This window comes from Lampris incognitus, chromosome 3 (assembly GCF_029633865.1).
Source record: "Lampris incognitus isolate fLamInc1 chromosome 3, fLamInc1.hap2, whole genome shotgun sequence".
Lineage (NCBI taxonomy): Eukaryota > Metazoa > Chordata > Actinopteri > Lampriformes > Lampridae > Lampris > Lampris incognitus.
Window position 1 is genome coordinate 96,896,666 of NC_079213.1, and position 18,422 is coordinate 96,915,087.

Sequence of the window (18,422 nt, forward strand, 5' to 3'; positions counted from 1 at the left end):
AGTCGCAAACTTGTTTCTGTTTGTCAAGACATCAAATTTGAGCTTTGGTTTACAAAAGTGCCAGAATGTGCTGTTGATACTAAACGCTCGCTTAACAAAAGAGGACAGAAACGGGATTCCCAAACTTTCATGTTGTGACCCACCATTGGTGATACTTTTTGGCATTAGTCCCACATATTTTGCGCAGTAACATAAACTATAAACTGTCATTACCTGTCCAGCCAGAATAATGTTATTTATATTGCCTTCGTTAAATTAGATCATGTTGATGGGGTTGCACACTGTGCAGGGAGGTGAGGTGTGTACGCCCCAGTCCGTTAAAGGGAGAGAGATACAGAGAGAGATGCGCAGTCTTTGTGAAGCTAAACATGGGGAGAACAAAAAAAGCCCACTGGGAAAGGCTGATGGGGAAAACTTTTTGTAACTGGCGTACAATTGATGTAATCTCCATGATAAAAGTACGTGGCTACGCAGCGCGGTGACGCCTGCCTATAAAAGCGTGTTTGTTGACGTCAGCGGCCTCTTCCCTGCCTGTGCCCCTCGTGAGGTGGGCAGTGTAAAGTTGTCTTTCTCCTCTAAGAGAATCCAAAACCATCGGTCAAAATGGTAAGTTAAACCTTAATCTTCTTCTCGGTGATACGCGTGTCGTGAATCAAGCGTCCGCGGAAACATTAATGTTTGGTGTTTGATGCGGGCATTTTGGGGATAATTTCTTCTCTGTGGTGGAAGAGAACCCTGCCCAATGCATTGAACAAAATGGCAACCATTTTATATTTCGTTGCAGTCGTCTTATGAAATCAGCTACTAACTCGTGATCCACTTATTGCATGTCATTTTGTCATCCTGCCGAACTTCTCCGTTTGCCCACCATGAAGCTGATTATCAGTTGGGAAAACCGCATTGACGAGATATTAAAATTATAAACGCTATCTTGCAAATCTGAGCTGGAGCCGGCTTTCGTCCGGAGTCGCAGCGCAATATAGCGTAGCATAGTGAACATAGTGTTTAGTAATGATAACTATCGCATTATTGCAATAATACTGGACACGTCATTGACACACGGCCTCATATTGTTTGCCGCGCGGTGTAGTACATACTACTTATGTAATGGTTAAAAGTAAATATCGGGTTGGATGTGGTACCGGCATTTCTTCGCCCTCTGGCTAGTGCTAGCATAGCTAGCTACTGCTAAAGTCTGTACACGTGGCCTATTCATGCTGACACGTCCTGTCGGTTGTATCTTGGCTAAAACCGGTATTTGCGATGCTCTGATTTCATCACGTCTTTGTGACTTGCCGTCTGAAATTCAAGATGACATTTTAAATGATGGTAAACATTGCTCCATAGCATTGCACACTTAAAAGTGTTTACCGGTAGTTAGCAAAGTGCTACGATAGCAGTGTAATGCTAATGGCGGATACGGTGTTCTTATTTTACAGGCCTGCCATCGACTTGGTTGTTAGCTGCCGTTCACGTTGTCTTCACTTATTAACTACAGTTATTCATTGTCGTAAATGTTTGTGTTCTATTCGTGGGTTGTCTGTTTAAGTAAAGGGTTAGCGGGTGTTATTGTAAATGGTTTAGTTGCAATGACAGCTGTCGGCAGAGCGCAATTCCGTTGCGTCAGCGGTAACAGTCATATGCACTGCAGTCGGCCGATACAGTGACGCGCACACCCGTGTCACGTCGACTAATCAACGTAGATAAGCAATTATCTTCGAAGTAAAACAACGTCAACAGAAACCCTAGCCCTGCATACAGCTTGTCAGCATGACTGGGCATCTTTGCAATGTTAAATCTGTCTCGGTGAAAGCAGACATTGACAAAATGCAGATTTATTTGGAGACTGGATCCTGATTGGGCGGCACGGTGGCCCAGAGGTTAGCGCTGTCGCCTCACAGCAAGAAGGTCCTGGGTTCAAACCCCGGGGTTGTCCAGCCTAGGGGGTCATCCCAGGTCATCCTCTGTGTGGAGTTTGCACATTCTCCCCATGTCTATGGTGGGTTTTCTCTGGGTGCTCAGGTTTTCCCCCACCATCAAAAGAAACATGCGTTTTAGGGTTTATACTCCTGTCTGTGCCCCTGACCAAGGCAATGGGAAAAGAACTTGATTTGGTCCCCAGGCACAGCATGAAGGCAGCAGCCCACTGCTCCTAGCTACACAGATCACAGCTAGGATGTGTTAATTTGCATTAAATGAATTTCCCCAAGGGGATTAATAAACTTAATCTGGGTTTGGTTCATTTATTTGATCTTGTTCCCTCAGGTGAACTTTACAGTAGACCAGATCCGTGCCATCATGGACAAGAAGGCCAACATCCGTAACATGTCTGTGATTGCGCACGTGGACCACGGAAAGTCAACTCTGACGGACTCGCTGGTGTCGAAGGCTGGTATCATCGCCTCCGCCCGTGCTGGAGAAACCCGATTCACAGACACTCGCAAAGATGAACAGGAACGCTGCATTACCATCAAGTCCACGTAATGGCCCAGTTTAACCCATCTCAAATTGTTTCTTAATCCTACTCTACGTATTTCACTCTTACTTTAATTCTTATTCTATTGAATCATTCTTGCCTCTTCAAACTTCAACTGCTGACTCACATGGGGTCTGTTCCACAATTGGAAAGTGGTATTGATTTTGTGTGTCAGTAGAGAATGCACATATGTAACACCTCTCATTGAGCCAAAAAATATATTTACAAATATAATTAATCACAAGGCTAGAAATACACTATGAAGTTTGTATCTTGAGTTTTTGTTTTTCAAGATGACATTTCCTCCTCCCCGCAGTGCCATCTCTTTGTACTATGAACTGGCCGAAAATGATTTGGCCTTCATCAAGCAAAGTAAAGACGGCTTTGGTTTCCTGATCAACTTGATTGATTCCCCTGGGCACGTCGATTTTTCATCTGAGGTGACCGCTGCTCTCCGTGTCACTGATGGAGCCCTTGTGGTGGTGGACTGTGTATCTGGTAAGGGAATGGCAAGGGGGGCTGTTTATCATTAAAATGGTAATTCAGTAGTTGTACTGGAGTTGCTGGAAAACAACCTATGCAGCGGTTCAACTGCACAGTAAAATAGTGAAGATCATCCAGATTGATGAGTGACAGGTATTTCCTTGGGCTAAAGTGTCTGTTCTTGCTTATCCCCTTCAGGTGTTTGTGTGCAGACTGAGACTGTGCTGCGTCAAGCCATTGCTGAGCGCATCAAGCCAGTCTTGATGATGAACAAAATGGATCGTGCCTTGTTGGAGTTGCAGCTGGACCCCGAAGAGCTCTACCAGACCTTCCAGCGCATTGTTGAGAATGTCAACGTCATCATTTCTACCTATGGAGAGGATGAGGGTGGACCCATGGGTAACATCATGGTCAGTGGAAGTGTCTGCCTTGGTTTTATTTATAAACGTGAGGGCTACAATCTTTAATACATCAGTGGTTCTGTGTTTCTTAATCTCTTTGCGAGAAGATTAAACATTTGGCTGTTATGTGGATGCACAGTTGGAATAAGCCAGTCGTGCAAATCTTTAGGGATGCATGGGGATATCAGCACATCGACATATTGGCTGATAAAGGCTTTAAAATGAAATGACTCCATCATCTCGAAATGCTGATATGACAGGCTGATAAGATGGCGCCTTATCTATGCATGCGACACAAACTTGACCAGGCATGGGTATGTCACATAGGCGGGGCACATAGGAGCCGATTGATGTTTTTGATCATGGGTGCCCAAATTAAGTGAATACCACCAAGGTGATAATTTTTAGCAAAATCACTCTTATTACGCTTGCTTTAGTAATTACCCAGATATAGGCTTACTAGGCTGCTGTCGTCATGTCAGACGTAGACACAAACCGCAATGAAATGCGACACTGCTCTGCTACAAATTATAACAGGTTACACAGTACCAGCACACAGTCTTATTTAGTTAATTATTCATTTATTTTTTGATTGGCCTTCCCCACAGGATCGGCGCCTATAATGGGGCTTTTTTAGTCTTTGCTCCAACTGTGTTGTGTGTGGTTGGTGCCAGTTTTGTTTTCTGAGGCGATTTCAATTACGTAGGCTACTTTGGAAAATGGTTATGTGGCAAATGCTGTAGCTGGTACTGAATTAATTAACTAGCTCTTTAACTACAGGATCATGGATACACATTGATGTGATTGATTTAGTATTTTAATGTGCAATGAAAAAAAAACCCCAAGGTTGCGTTGCTGTCACATTGCCTCTGGTACAATTAAGTATTTTTGGACCAGCCACGTAAAGATGGAGATCGGCAGTGCGATGTGTGCATGGTTTCTGTGGTCAGTATGGCAGCTTCAGTTCAGTCCACTACAGGGGAGACTTGATGTTCTCTGATCTTTTTGGGGGGGTTGTGCACGTTGCTTGTATGAAAAGTGCTGTATAAATTGAGTTGATTATTTTTATTATACAGTGGGGAAAATAATTATTTGACCCCTTGCTGATTTTGTAGGATTGCCCACTTACAAAGAATGCAACAGTCTGCCATTTTAATCCTATGTACATTTTAACAGTGAGAGACGGAATCCCAAAGAAAATTCCAGAAAATCACATCATATGAATTTATAAAAATGAATAACCACTTGATTTAGAAAAATAAGTATTTGATCCCCTACCAAAAAGCAAGTATTCTGGCTCTCACAAACCAGTTAGTTTTTCTTTAAGATGCACCCCCAATCCCAACTAATTACCCACATAAAATACACCTGCATCACCTCGTTACCTGTATAAAAGACACCTGTCCACACCCAATCAATCAGATTTCAACATCTCCACCATGGGCAAGACCAAAGAGCTGTCTAAGGACACCAGGGACAAGATTGTAGACCTGCACAAGGCTGGGATGGGCTACAAGAGAATTGGAAAGCATCTTCGAGAGAAAGTAACAACTGTCAGTGCAGTTATCAGGAAATGGTAGGAACACCACGCCGCCGCCAACCTCTCTCGGTCTGGAGCTCCACGCAAGAGCTCGCCTCGTGGGGTGTCCCTGATCATGCGAACGGTGAGGAATCATCCCAGAACCACATGGGGAGAACTGGTTAATGACCTGAAGGCAGCTGGGACCACAGTTACAAAGCAAACGGTTAGTAACGCACTACGCCGTCATGGATTAAAATCCTGCTACGCAGGCAAGGTCCCACTGCTCAAGAAGGCACATGTACAGGCCCGTCTGAAGTTCGCCAATGAACACCTGGACGACTCAGGAGAGGCCTGGAAGAAGGTGATGTGGTCGGATAAGACCAAAATAGAACTTTTCGGCTCAACTCGCCCTGTTTGGAGGGTGAAGAAAACACGGAGTACAACCCAAAGAACACTATCCCCACCGTCAAGCATGGGGGTTGCAACATCATGCTTTGGGGGTGCTTTTCAGCCAAGGGGACAGGGCAACTCCATCACATTGAGGGGAGGATGGACGGGGCCATGTACCGTGGCATTCTGGACCAACCCCTCCTTCCCTCAGTGAGAGTGCTGAAGATGGGTCGTGGATGGGTGTTCCAACACGACAACGACCCAAAGCACACCGCCAAAGCAACCAAACCTTGTCAGAAACAATAAAAACCGTTTGACATCTGTGCTGGCCAATAATGGCTTTTCTACTAAATATTAACATAATGTTTGTCGAGGGGTTCAATATTTATTTTGGACCAAAAATACGCAAATAAATTCATAAAATTCATACAATGTCTTATTCTACTTTTTTTGGTCATTCTGTCTCACTGTTAAAATGAACCTACGCTTAAAATTATAGACTGTTGCGCTCTTTGTAAGTGGGCAAACTTACAAAATCAGCAAGGGGTCAAATAATTATTTTCCCCACTGTGTATCGGCAATCGGCCAAAATGAGTTGGAAAATATCAGATATTGGCAAAAATCCTGTATGCCTAAATCTTGCTCAAGAATTAAATCATACAGCTGGGACAATGGAGTTCATTGGGTTTATCTTATTGGTTATCTTAACTTCTTATAGATTGACCCAGTCATCGGTACGGTTGGCTTTGGTTCTGGACTCCATGGCTGGGCCTTCACCCTCAAGCAGTTTGCTGAAATGTATGCTGCCAAGTTTGCTGCCAAGGGCAACACTCAAATGACACCAGCTGAGCGTTGCAAGAAGGTGGAGGACATGATGAAGAAGCTGTGGGGTGACAGGTTAGTTTGAGGCAGTTTAGGCGAGCTTTGTGCACAACTGCCTTACAATTTACTGTTTAAATAATGAAAATATTTGTTTCCTCATCCATGTAATGGCTTCATTATGCAGTGTAATTTTTTTCTTTCTTTTTTTTTCAGGTATTTTGATCCAGATTCTAATAAGTTCAGCAAATCAGCTACTGGACCAGATGGCAAAAAGTTTCCTCGTACCTTCGCTCAGCTTATCCTGGATCCCATCTTCAAGGTGAATGGAGGTTGTGTGTTCATATCTGCCCCTAGAATTTAGGCAAATTGCATTTGTAACACTGGATGCAATGATCTCCAGATGGTGGGTAAATTTGAATGGCAATATCTAAATCTTATGCCTGCAAGTGATGACTTAAACATTCTTCACTTTGACCTGATTGTCCAGTGATGATTACCTTCAGTCTGAGCATGGCAAACAAATACCTATAGCAGTGGTTATAAAACTTGTTACTCAAAGGTCTATCTGGTTTTTATTCAAGGTCAGCGGTCCGAGACGATTGGTGATAACAAAATAACATTTAATCAGCTCACTTATAACTTTTAAGCAACATGCATTCAAGTTCAAGACGGTCACGATAGTCAAAATGCATCCAAGCCTAGTGGGAGAAATGGGCATTGTTTGCCTGCAATCAGTTGTTTTAACCCAGGCACAAATAGTGCAGTTGCCAGCTGGAGACACTGATCCAAATGTTCATCGGTCAAGCTGCTGCAGTATGAGCTTTACACCACATTCATTTTGGAGAATACAGACTCGCACTGATAAGTGGAACCGAACATGGTCACCTAATTGGCTAATTTACCAAGTTAGAAGTGTTGGTAGCAGATTTTTGGTTTAATTGCGATGTAATGTTCTGCGAAGACCCATCCTACTCTGCCTCTGATTGGCTCTAACCCTAATGAAAACTTGCATACCGGTAGGCTACTCATCAATTTCTCTCCCCTGCTCTGTTTCAATGAGGGCGGGGCTCTCTATCCTCTCCTGTGCTCTGTGTTTCAATGATGATGGGGCTCAGCCCCTCTGAACACATGGAGCGGAGCAGAGGAAAGACGGTAAATCGGGTGAAGTGACGATTGCGTTAAACGAGTTGACCGCTACACTCATTACGTTACTGTAAGTGCAATAAAAGCTTCGCACCACTCCCAAAGCAAATTCTCGAGTGGAACGTTAATGCGTGAACTCGGCAACAACACACAAAACCGAAATTGTTACCCTTCATATTCATAACAGGAGGTGTGGGCTGGGTCTGGACTGATTTGATGTTTGGTGTGGATCCGGACCAAGTTTCCGGACTTTGAAAAGCCAAGATCTATAGGCTGCATTAAGCTTGCTTGACATTGTCATGCTAAACTGCATTCTAGTTCTCCCTTATTAAGTCCTTCTTTTTGAATGATAGGTGTTTGATGCCATAATGAACTTCAAGAAAGAGGAGACAGCCAAACTTATTGAAAAGCTTGACATCAAGCTTGACAGCGAAGACAAGGAAAAGGAGGGCAAGCCCCTGCTGAAGGCTGTGATGCGTCGCTGGCTGCCTGCTGGAGAAGCCTTGCTTCAGATGATCACCATCCACCTGCCTTCCCCTGTCACTGCCCAAAAGTACCGATGTGAGCTGCTCTATGAAGGACCTGGAGACGACGAGGCTGCCATGGGTATGCAGCTGCCTACTTTTTTTTCTTTCTTTTTTTAAAAATTCATTTATACTCTGCAGGCATACAAGGTCCAACATATGCGTAATGGGAATTGGTTATTAAGTTTGTCTTGGTTTGATACGAATCTAAAAGTGTTTCAGTTTCTCAGTGTACAGCTTTTGTGTCAAACTGAGTGTTGCTGTTATTTCCTAGGTATTAAGAACTGTGACCCCAAGGCCCCCTTGATGATGTACATCTCTAAAATGGTGCCTACCAGTGACAAGGGTCGTTTCTATGCTTTCGGACGTGTGTTCTCCGGCAGTGTTTCAACTGGCCTGAAGGTGCGCATTATGGGACCAAACTTCACCCCTGGAAAGAAGGAAGATCTGTACCTCAAACCCATTCAGAGGTGAGTTTCAACATTGGCCTATGGTCTTCTTATTTTAATAATTAAAACTGAATGGAATAAATTTAATGGATAAGATGGTGCTATCTTAATGGGGAAAGTTCTGTTCATCATTTCTTTATTCTGCCAGGACAATTTTGATGATGGGCCGCTATGTTGAGCCCATTGAGGATGTGCCATGTGGTAACATTGTGGGTCTGGTCGGAGTGGACCAGTTCCTTGTCAAGACTGGAACCATCACCACCTTTGAACAGGCCCACAACATGAGGGTGATGAAGTTCAGTGTCAGCCCTGTGGTGAGAGTGGCTGTGGAGGCCAAGAACCCTGCCGACCTGCCTAAGCTGGTAGAGGGCCTGAAGCGTCTGTCCAAATCAGATCCTATGGTGCAGTGTATCATTGAGGAATCTGGTGAGCACATCATTGCTGGAGCGGGAGAATTGCACTTGGAGATCTGCCTGAAAGATCTGGAGGAGGATCACGCTTGCATTCCTCTGAAGGTAACTCAAATAGTGTAGTTATGGATGTTATCAAACTCTTGTAAGTAGGCAAAATGAAATTTAGTAAGAATCCATTAGTCTTTGTAAATGCTGCAAGCATCTTAAATAGTTAACATCCCTATGAGGAATGTGTCATCAGTAACTTTCAATATTTTTTCCCTTTAGAAATCTGACCCCGTCGTGTCCTACAGAGAGACAGTCAGTGCAGAGTCATCTGTCATGTGTCTGTCTAAGTCCCCAAACAAGCACAACCGTCTCTTCATGAAAGCCCGTCCCTTCCCAGAAGGCCTGGCTGAAGACATTGAGAAGGGTGATGTCACAGCTCGTCAGGAGCTCAAGACCCGTGCCCGCTACCTGGCTGACAAGTATGAGTGGGAGGTCACAGAAGCCCGTAAGATCTGGTGCTTTGGTCCTGATGGAACCGGTCCCAACCTGCTGGTGGATGTCACCAAGGGAGTGCAGTACCTTAATGAAATCAAGGACAGTGTCGTGGCTGGCTTCCAGTGGGCCACAAAGGAGGTGGGATAACTGGAATAAGTGATGTAACTGAATAGTTTTGGCAGTGTGGCTGTAGATAGAAAATGTTATGCATTGAATAAAGTGTAGTTTAGTAGGTTAGTATCTAATAGGGGCTGAGAAGTATTTGAAAAAACTGGCTGAATCCAAATGTCAAACATCTATATAAGCAGGCTGTTGTTGGTGTGAGTTTGATCCAAATTGTAAAATGTGAAAATGACATTCAAGACTTCAGCCCTCGCTTGTGGCTATGGATACAAGCAATGCCAGGCTCAAAAATGAACATGTCAGTGTCTGCAAATAAGCATGCAACTCATAGTCATGTAAATTGTGTATTACTTGAATTAGAGGTTTTTTGTTTTTTTTGTTTGTTTTTTTTTTTTTTGTTCCACAGGGTTATTTATTAAATTTTATGATAATAATAATACATTTTATTTGTGAGTGCCTTTCACAGCACATAAGGACACCTTACAGAACAGTTACAAACAAACAGCACTGTCTCAGACAGCGTAAAATCAAAACTAAGCAGGCTAGATAATAAAAGTTAATACAACATAAGTATAAAATCATCATCTGCGCAAAACTCCGAAGTGTGGATCAGACTAAATATGCAAGTTTGAAAAGGTGTGTTTTGAGATGGGATTTGAAGGTTGAAAGTCAATGTTGTGACTGTCTTGTGAGAGAAAGTTCCATAGGCAGGGGGCAGAATGACTGAACGCTCAAGAGTCCATGGTAGTCAAGTGGGCTGATGGTGTAGTGAGTTGGGGAGCAGAAGAGGATCTGAGAGTGCAGGAGGGCGTGCGGATATGAAGGAGTTCATAAAGATACGAAGGAGCTAGGTCATTTGCATTGCTTCTTTGAGTCTCAGGAAGTCTGCATAAAAGTCGCATGAGCCACCTTGTTGACTAGATGAATTGTAGAATTAGGAGGCTCCTGGCTCAATGGCAACACACCCTTTAAGTCAGTCAGCCAGTATTTCTTATACACTTTGCCAATCCTTAAAGAACAGCGTTTGTCTGTGAATGAATGTAGGAACAGTGGTGTTTAGTAAGGATTCAGGAAATTAAATGAGGCTTCACATCGTTCTCTTTAATGAGAATAATTGATTGGTCATTTGCTGTGCACACAGCATGCGCACAAGAGCAGTTTTTATTCATTAGATGGGCTTGTCTTTTTCTTCAAGATTAGCCATGAGAAGTATGAATGTGAATCTTGCTAGTTGGTTTTTTTTTTTTTCTATTAAGCAAAAAAAATGTTTAAACATAAGCATAGATGGGCCCAATTTGCTTTAAATTCCATCTTTTGCAGTGTGACTATTGTACATGTGCACATTGTGATACCGATGTTGAATCAATGTCATTCTGCCCCAATGTCATTATTTTTATCATAAATTATTTTTCCCTTTTTCAGGGTGCCCTGTGTGAGGAGAACATGCGCGCGGCTCGCTTTGACATCCATGATGTGACCCTGCATACTGATGCTATTCACCGTGGTGGTGGCCAGATCATTCCCACAGCCCGCAGAGTCTTGTATGCTTGCCAGCTCACAGCTGAACCCAGGCTTATGGAGCCAGTCTACCTGGTGGAGATTCAGGTAAGTGCTTCTCACACTTGGAGACAGATTTCACATGGAATTATTCAGTGAAACACCTGAAACAAAGTGTACCCTGTAGTGTAACTTGCAATTGTAGATTCAAGAGTACTCATGAGGTGAAATTTTAAGTGTCAAAGCAGTATAATGGTGTAGAAGGCATGGTATGGTATTATGAGGTCACGTAAATGCCTTTACAAGTACTGGCGTGCATCATGCAAACCTCTTTACTTTGGCAGCTATGAAAGGCCTCACCTTGGCAGTTGGTGTCAATATGAGTTACTGGATTTTTTTTTTCCCCCGTTTATTTATTTTCCCTGAATTGAACAACATGCAGTCAGTTGATAATGGGCTATTATACCAACTTGGATCACAAATTTGAATCCTTGCCTTTCATTGTGATATAACTGTTCCTTTTGGGTTTATAGCAAGCATGTAGATTAAAATCCCATTAGATATACAAATGTTCTGATGGCCACTTTCAATGATGATGTTGGTCTAGTTTCACGCAAGTAAATATGCCACTGTGCTTGTCATGTCTATTCCACAGTGTCCTGAACAAGTGGTGGGAGGAATCTACGGTGTGTTGAACAGGAAACGTGGCCACGTATTTGAGGAATCTCATATCTTGGGAACCCCAATGTTTGTTGTGAAGGCCTACCTGCCTGTCAATGAATCATTCGGTAAGAGCTTGTTCTTGCGGTTGTGCATTTACTTTACTAACAACAGAGAATTTTAATTTTTTTTTAGTTGTATGAAATCTTTGGCTGGTATAGTTTTAATCCGCAACATATTAAATTGGGGGTAATCGATGGCAGAAGTACTTACGTTGAATTTATGTCATCCACAGGTTTCACAGCTGATCTACGCTCCAACACTGGTGGCCAAGCCTTCCCACAGTGTGTCTTTGACCACTGGCAGGTGCTTCAGGGAGACCCACAAGAACCATCATCCAAGCCCGCTCAGATTGTTGCTGAAACCCGTAAACGCAAGGGGCTCAAAGAAGGCATCCCTGCCTTGGACAACTATCTGGACAAAATGTAAAAGGCCCACTTCTTCACCACCTTATTCCTCCCCTCCTATTAAATTTCCTCCACATTGTGGGACAGGACTGTACAGTACACCATGCGCACTGTTTGCCAAAAGGATTGACATTGAACAACTAGAAAAATTGTAAACCATAAATAAAGGAAAATAAAAATTGTGACATGGTTACAGACTTTTCATTTGCGGATAATCGTGGTTGGCTGACCGATAGAAAAATAAGATCAGCTTGAGTAATTCGATCAGATCTACAAAGAACTGGATTAAGTGAGATGTTAAACATACTTTTAATTTACACAATGTCAATACACTAAACAGGTTGGATTTCATGGCATTAAATATTCAGTATCCACTTGACCATGTTGTGGGCTTGTAAAAAAAATATTGTGGCCAATCGTTCAATCCTTGCATTTACATTGACATTGAATTTGGCATACCTGTGACAGGTCATTGTAATCCAAGACCCTCTGAATCAAATTGGTAACCAAGTGTTGTGTCATGCACCAAAAATCATTTAAGTAAAAGCTTTCAACGTCTGGCAACTAAACCAATTAAGGCTAATATACCTTTTTGAAACCTGTGAGGGGGAAAAGTTGGACTATAAACACTGTTCACGGTGGGCTGTATGGAACAGAATTCTTGCCTCTACAGAATACAATTTGCACTAAAATGGTTTTCCGACATGCACATAGTCACTTTGTTGCAAGTAAAAGCAAAATAGACTTGTTTGAATTTTTACACAATGAAATGCAAATCCTGTTGATTCTCTGAAATGATGCAGCTTTGTGCCATTTTGAAATCCACATAGCTCTTGAATTTTACTGAGTTTACAATAAAATAAAATTTGTCCATTCCAGACTGAATAGTTGAATACACTGAATTCAGGAATGGATTTTACAGTCTTTGAGGAAAGTATTACACAGCCTTAGAAGCATACTGACATAGTTTGCATTCAATCGTCACTTAAAAAAACATTCCAGGGAAGCAAAATGTAATACCCACATAGGTTTCATTCAGAGAAATTGACTTTTTTCAAAATGGTTCATCTCATTTGGGGAAAAATTTCACATTTACATCTGAATCTGGGTCAAAAATGAAAGAATAGTCTTGCTTTTACTTGTGGCTTAACTGCTCGCACATATGGGGAAACTGGTGCATTGCATTTCCTTAAGGCACAGAATCTGTTAAGCCCTGATGAAAAGTTAACCTACCCTTGCTATATCAAAGCTGGTGTGCAATGAAACTCGACATCCCAAACCTACAATGCAAAAATCAAATGATTTGTGGTTTGTCATTTTACATAAAAAAATGCCAGGTAAGGGTGAGTATCATGATTATACATCAACCAGAGGGGTCATTTTCATAAACTCATTGTCCATTGACTAGGTCACGTTTTTTTGTGTCTTCACTTTTTGCTTTACAAGCCTATAATCATTTCATGGTACAAAAGTGGTGAATGCTGAGCTGTCACAATTCTTGCCTACTGTCAAAGTGCCTCAGTGCTACTACTATACAATCAGGAATGGTTTGATGGAGTCATGAAAAGGTATCTGATGATGGCTGAGGTATGATACTACTCTCCTGAAGGTCCACGTTTGCATTGTTTCTGCAGTTACATTATTTACATACAGGTAAAATGGGAGAGGGTAAATAAATCGCCCTCGACAACTAACTTGCATGCCATTTACCACCTAACTACCTACACAAAGAGACAACTGAATTACTCCTGTGATGTGGCAGAAATCACCTCCCTATAGCAAATGAAACAATTTGAAAAACAGTCCAACCATGTTGGGTGACTAGCTGCAGTAGAATTAATGTATACCCCAGGCAATGGTCTTATGTAATATCGTGAAATAATGACATTCAGCAGTCAATTTGTCCTGGGCCTTTTGTTGCCAGGAATCAGAAGCTTACTACATAAATCTCAAAATTCAGAACTTGAATTCATCATGTCAGCAATGGTGGGTATAACAGTGGAGGAAATGCACTGAAATTAGAGTCCTTGGTTTGGGGTTCTTTCTGAGGTATTAGGTCATGTGTAGAAGATGATCTCTGGGATCTGTCCATCTTCCACTGAAGTGCCATTGTTGTTGCCTGCAGCATAGCAGAAAGTAAAGCATGTCTTGGTGCCGGTGGAAGAGCCCTCATGGGTCACCTTTCGCATGCCTTTCGTGCCATAGTGGGAGTCGGGCCCCTGTGAAATCAGACATGCATAACATTAAATTCTGATCCCATTTTACAGCTTATAAACCTTTGCAATTTTAAGTCAAACAGGCTGTATTGATGTATGTATTGTATTGATGTATTGTTGTATACAGCAATTTCACCATTCATATGTGAGGATGGGTCAGAGAACAGACAGTTCAGTCATACCAGATGTTAGTGAATGAATTGCTTTCTGTCCCATAACTGACTGAAATCTGACTGCTCCTCAGCTATAGTGAAGAATTAATCATACTTCACCTCTTCCCTGATTATCACCAAACAAGGAGCAGGCAAGCTGGGTGACCTACCCTCCTCCCTGTTCCCTTCTTCTCCTCTACTGTAAGATATCACTATGTCCAGATCTTCAAAATAGTCTGTGGGGTCAGCTGTCCATGACACATATCCTTCTGCATTTTTAATAATAATAAACTTTATTTGTATAGCACCTTTCATACATAAAATGCAGCTCAAAGTGCTTTACATTAAAAGCAAGGGAAACAATAAAACTCAACAACAATACAGATCAACTAAGTTAAAAGGTTTTTTTGGGTTTTTTTTTTTTAAATAGGTGGTATTTTTGGGTGTTTGAATGCATTTACATCCACGTCCATATACAAACATTTACCCTTTGCCCAGACATCATTCATTCATTCATTATCCAAACCACTTATCCCGCTCTCAGGATTGCGGGGATGCTGGAGCCTATCCCAGCAGTCGTTGGGCGGCAGGCGGGGAGACACCCTGGACAGGCCGTCAGGCCATCACAGGGCCTACACATACACACCTAGGAACAATTTGGTACGGCCGATTCACCTGACCTGCATGTCTTTGGACTGTGGGAGGAGAGAACATGCAAACTCCACACAGAGGATGACCCGGGACGACCCCCAAGGTTGGACTACCCCGGGGCTCGAAAACCGGGACCTTTTTGCTGTGAGGCAACCGCGCTAACCACTGCACCACCGTACCGCCCTTGCAGAGACATCCTTTCACTCAATTTACCTATCAACAAACTTTCAGATTATTTAAGAGGTTTCTGGCCTTGTGTATTAGCATCTAAAATATATTTTCACAATGTATTGCTGCCCCAAAGCACCTCAATTTCTGACGGATTTGAACGAAAAAGGCTCTGTTTTACCTTGAGGGTGGCACATGCGATGTAGTTGACACTGGGTAGAATTTCCACAGGTTCCTTGAACATTACACGGAAGGTGCTGGCAGAGCCGTCACAGCTGAAGCCTGTATCGTTCTGACCTAGGACTGTGTTGCTGTCTGTGTGAATGATCTAGGGGAATAGGAAACCAACAGTTTAAATTAAGTACACAAATATAAGGTAATTGTACAAATGTGCAGACACATTCTGGCAGCTCAGACGGCTTTCACACATCAATGTATGGATAAAAATCCTGTCAGATTCTGTCTCAGTTCAATCAAACCTTTTCTCCAGCACCTCTCGCTTTCTCTCTGATCTCTGTGCATCGATTTATTTGAACAAGTGCAAGAAATTATTCAGGGGTGTATACTGCCTACTCCCCAGTATCCATCCATCCATCCGTTATCCAAGCCGCTTATCCCAATTAGGATCCCGCGACTCCCCCAGTGTCCTTCTTTATCAAAAGTACTGTGTTGATGTTGCTGGTGCAAAAATAGAATGATAAAATACTGGCACCAAAGTAGGCACTACTTAACTTTAGATGAATCTTAAATCACATAGGGTGCAAACAGCCTCTGTAAGTATAGTGACTACAATTCAACTAACCTGAACGTTGACTTGGTAGTCTGTGGGCCCATGTATCGAACCATACAGTCCAAATCCCACCACAAATATCCTGCGGTTTACTGAAAATCTGGAATGAGACATTTGACAGTAATTAACACAGTGGGGAAAAAAATGGGTGCCAGTATACATGCAACATATTGGATGACTCACCGGATACGGTCACTGGTCCCACTGTAGCCCCAGCGGCTCTCCACCTGTCCAAAGCGTGTGATGCTGCATTCCTTACCCCTTAGGCAGCAGCGAGGGCGGTCAATAAATTCAACATGAGGCTTGGGATTAACTGTGAAGTGGAGGAACAGGCTCACAACCTCGCGGTCAGTCAGGATACCAGACTGTGCCGGACCTGTAGGGAAATAGTCTACATTGTATATGTGGGGAAGATCTTGATACTGGCTCACATGGGTAAATGAAATCTTATGGAGCCAAATTTCGATTGTTTTTTTTTTAATTGGATATTCATTGAAAATGAAAAATGTCCGATATAATCAGAATCGAGAGGCAGGTTGGCAGCTCTGAACATAGAATAAGTGTATGTGCTTGCTTACGCTTATACAAATGTGCATGTCATATGGGTGTTATACCTGCAGCAAACTCCTCAATGGTCATTAGCGGGAAGCGGATGAGAGACAAGGCTTTGCCCAGGACCTTTCGTTTGTTCTCTGGTGTCTGCTGCAGTTGCTGCCTCTGAGTTTCTGCCTCTGCCCAACGCACCGCCGCCGCAAATAGACGCACCTCACGTACCCCCAGTGTGTCCCTTTCCAGCACAGCAACTAGTGTGTCTACATGTCCGAAGGTGGAGAATATCACAAAAGGGGGGGAAAAATAATTTTCCATTTGTTATCACAACTGGAGCAAGCAGCCAAATTTAGTTCAAAAGCGGCCAGAAGAACCTTAACTTTACTTACCCAGGTCAATATCAGTGAAGCCCTCTGCAGCCAGAGCATCTACAGTGTTTTTGTCAATGTTCTCAAGACAGAGGCTGGCCAACTGTGGCTCATCAAATAGCCGAGCCTGGAACAGATAACGATGACTGAATTGGGCCAGCCCCCTTTTTTTTGTAAGTTATCACACAGTCTTTGTTACACATCAAAAGTGTGCAGTACATGATGTAAACTACCTGTGCAGTACATGATGTAAACTACCTGTGTGAGGAGCATGAATGCATTATCAGCCCTCAGGTTCTTCTTGAGGAACTCTACACAGTGAGCCTCCAGGGCTGGAACAGCATACTTTTTGGCTGTGTACAGAGTGGTCATCACCGTCTCTGGACCAATTTGTACCTCATCCGAGTAAAGGAACCTAAAGTCCAGACATACAGTTCAAAAGTCAAAGCAATCCATATCAGAGTATGAACCATATACAATATCAAAGTTTCAAGCGCCTCCCCCCATCATTGCAGTGGTTTTAAGAAAGCAAGACCATCTTCGCCGTGACAGCGATTTGAAGGTGGTCCCTTCAAATCATCATGCTTAACCTTGAACGTGCAAGATCATGCCCTACACCTGCAAGCATCAAGCCCATCTTTTATTGAGGGAGGAAAACTGCAAAAGGGCGTATAGACACGGTAGGTTTAGAAGGCGGCACTGCAACTTGTCAACCCCCCCCCCCCTCCATGTATTCTTCTGTTGTTAAATGCTGCTGTTTGCTTACTTGAGCAGGGCAAGGAAGGCGGCAGGCTCCACGTCTGGCAGCTCAATCTCGGTGGAGGTAGTGGCCATACCGCCATTAAACATCGCGTCGAACACGGCACTTCCAACTGCAAGGGCAAATCTACAAAGACGTGTTTCGTGTCAAGTTTGACTCACAGCCCCCCCCCCCCTTTCAAACTGCCCCGTCTCATTTTGGATGCCAATGGACAGTTATCCCAATAAGTATAATTACCTTACCTTGCTATTAAATGACAGCATGGAACCATTTTGTTTAGAATGACCTGTCTACTTGGGAGTAGTCGCCTAAACTAAATAAGCCTGGTATCGGTTTCTGCAGCAAAGGGACATATCACTGACATGTGCCTGAGCGGGCTTCCCTTCTCACATAATAGCAGCCATTGGATGCTGCCGAGACTAAAGATGTGTGCATTGCATATCCTCCATCCCCTGAAAACGCAGAGACCATGCTTACTCACCTATGGGCTGGTATCCGCTGCACTCCCATTCCCTTCCCGACAAGAAAATGCACGTCGCTCAGCACTTCATTGTTGAACAGGAACGCAAATCGCTCTTTCACGGTGTTTTTGGTGGCCTGCCAGTTGTACACCGACTCCCGGTACACCAGCACGGCGGCGGGCGACGGGCTGCCGGGGAGCGAGGAGGAGACGGTCAAAGAGTCCTCAGAAGCCGCCGACGCCGTCATGTTCGTGGCGGCGGCGGCGGTGCTCCGGGCTGCCGGCTGCGCGGCGGCGGGCCGTCTGTTGGCGGACTCCTCCGCTCTTCTGTCGGCGTTCGTCGTCACTCCGCCGAGGCCTGTCGGAGCGTTCCCTAGCGGGCCGGGCGGAGCGACACGGAGGGACTGCGCCCCGCTACGGCACTCCTCAGTAGCCATCTTGGAACGGAGTGGAGT

General features: G+C 43.5%; 2 protein-coding genes and 1 non-coding gene across 3 annotated transcripts; 2 read left to right on the forward strand and 1 right to left on the reverse strand.

Annotated features, from left to right (window-relative positions):
* The first annotated feature begins 491 nt into the window (after window positions 1-491).
* On the forward strand, window positions 492-12,035 carry LOC130110617 (elongation factor 2). Its single transcript, XM_056277775.1, has 13 exons — window positions 492-606; window positions 2,266-2,480; window positions 2,793-2,974; window positions 3,158-3,369; window positions 5,991-6,169; window positions 6,308-6,413; window positions 7,591-7,843; window positions 8,036-8,231; window positions 8,359-8,725; window positions 8,891-9,244; window positions 10,652-10,834; window positions 11,382-11,514; window positions 11,682-12,035. The coding sequence occupies exons 1-13, from the start codon at window positions 604-606 to the stop codon at window positions 11,873-11,875; spliced, it is 2,577 nt and encodes an 858-aa protein (XP_056133750.1). The 5' UTR covers window positions 492-603; the 3' UTR covers window positions 11,876-12,035.
* LOC130110950 (small nucleolar RNA SNORD37) lies at window positions 6,537-6,604 on the forward strand. The gene has a single exon (XR_008810134.1). It is a non-coding gene; the product is annotated as a small nucleolar RNA SNORD37 (small nucleolar RNA).
* Window positions 12,036-12,180: 145 nt separating the features above from the next.
* On the reverse strand, window positions 12,181-18,404 carry btbd2a (BTB (POZ) domain containing 2a). Its single transcript, XM_056276874.1, has 9 exons — window positions 17,989-18,404; window positions 17,514-17,633; window positions 17,006-17,162; window positions 16,769-16,874; window positions 16,445-16,642; window positions 16,014-16,206; window positions 15,843-15,930; window positions 15,222-15,368; window positions 12,181-14,072 (listed from the first exon to the last, which is right to left on the reverse strand). Exons 1-9 carry the CDS (start codon window positions 18,402-18,404, stop codon window positions 13,911-13,913), a joined length of 1,587 nt encoding a protein of 528 aa, XP_056132849.1. The 3' UTR covers window positions 12,181-13,910.
* Window positions 18,405-18,422: the final 18 nt, after the last annotated feature.

Bases quoted from the DNA above. Each gene is read 5' to 3' on its own strand.
- btbd2a (XM_056276874.1), bottom strand. From the start codon at position 18,404: ATGGCTACTGAGGAGTGCCGTAGCGGGGCGCAGTCCCTCCGTGTCGCT. The intron at 17,634-17,988 runs GTGAGTAAGCAT...ACGTCTTTGTAG, and splicing joins CAGCGGATACCAGCCCATAG to ATTTGCCCTTGCAGTTGGAA. The intron at 16,643-16,768 runs GTAAGTAAAGTT...TCGGACATGTAG, and splicing joins CTTCACTGATATTGACCTGG to ACACACTAGTTGCTGTGCTG.
- LOC130110617 (XM_056277775.1), top strand. The intron at 2,975-3,157 runs GTAAGGGAATGG...TATCCCCTTCAG, and splicing joins GGTGGTGGACTGTGTATCTG to GTGTTTGTGTGCAGACTGAG. The intron at 11,515-11,681 runs GTAAGAGCTTGT...TGTCATCCACAG, and splicing joins GCCTGTCAATGAATCATTCG to GTTTCACAGCTGATCTACGC.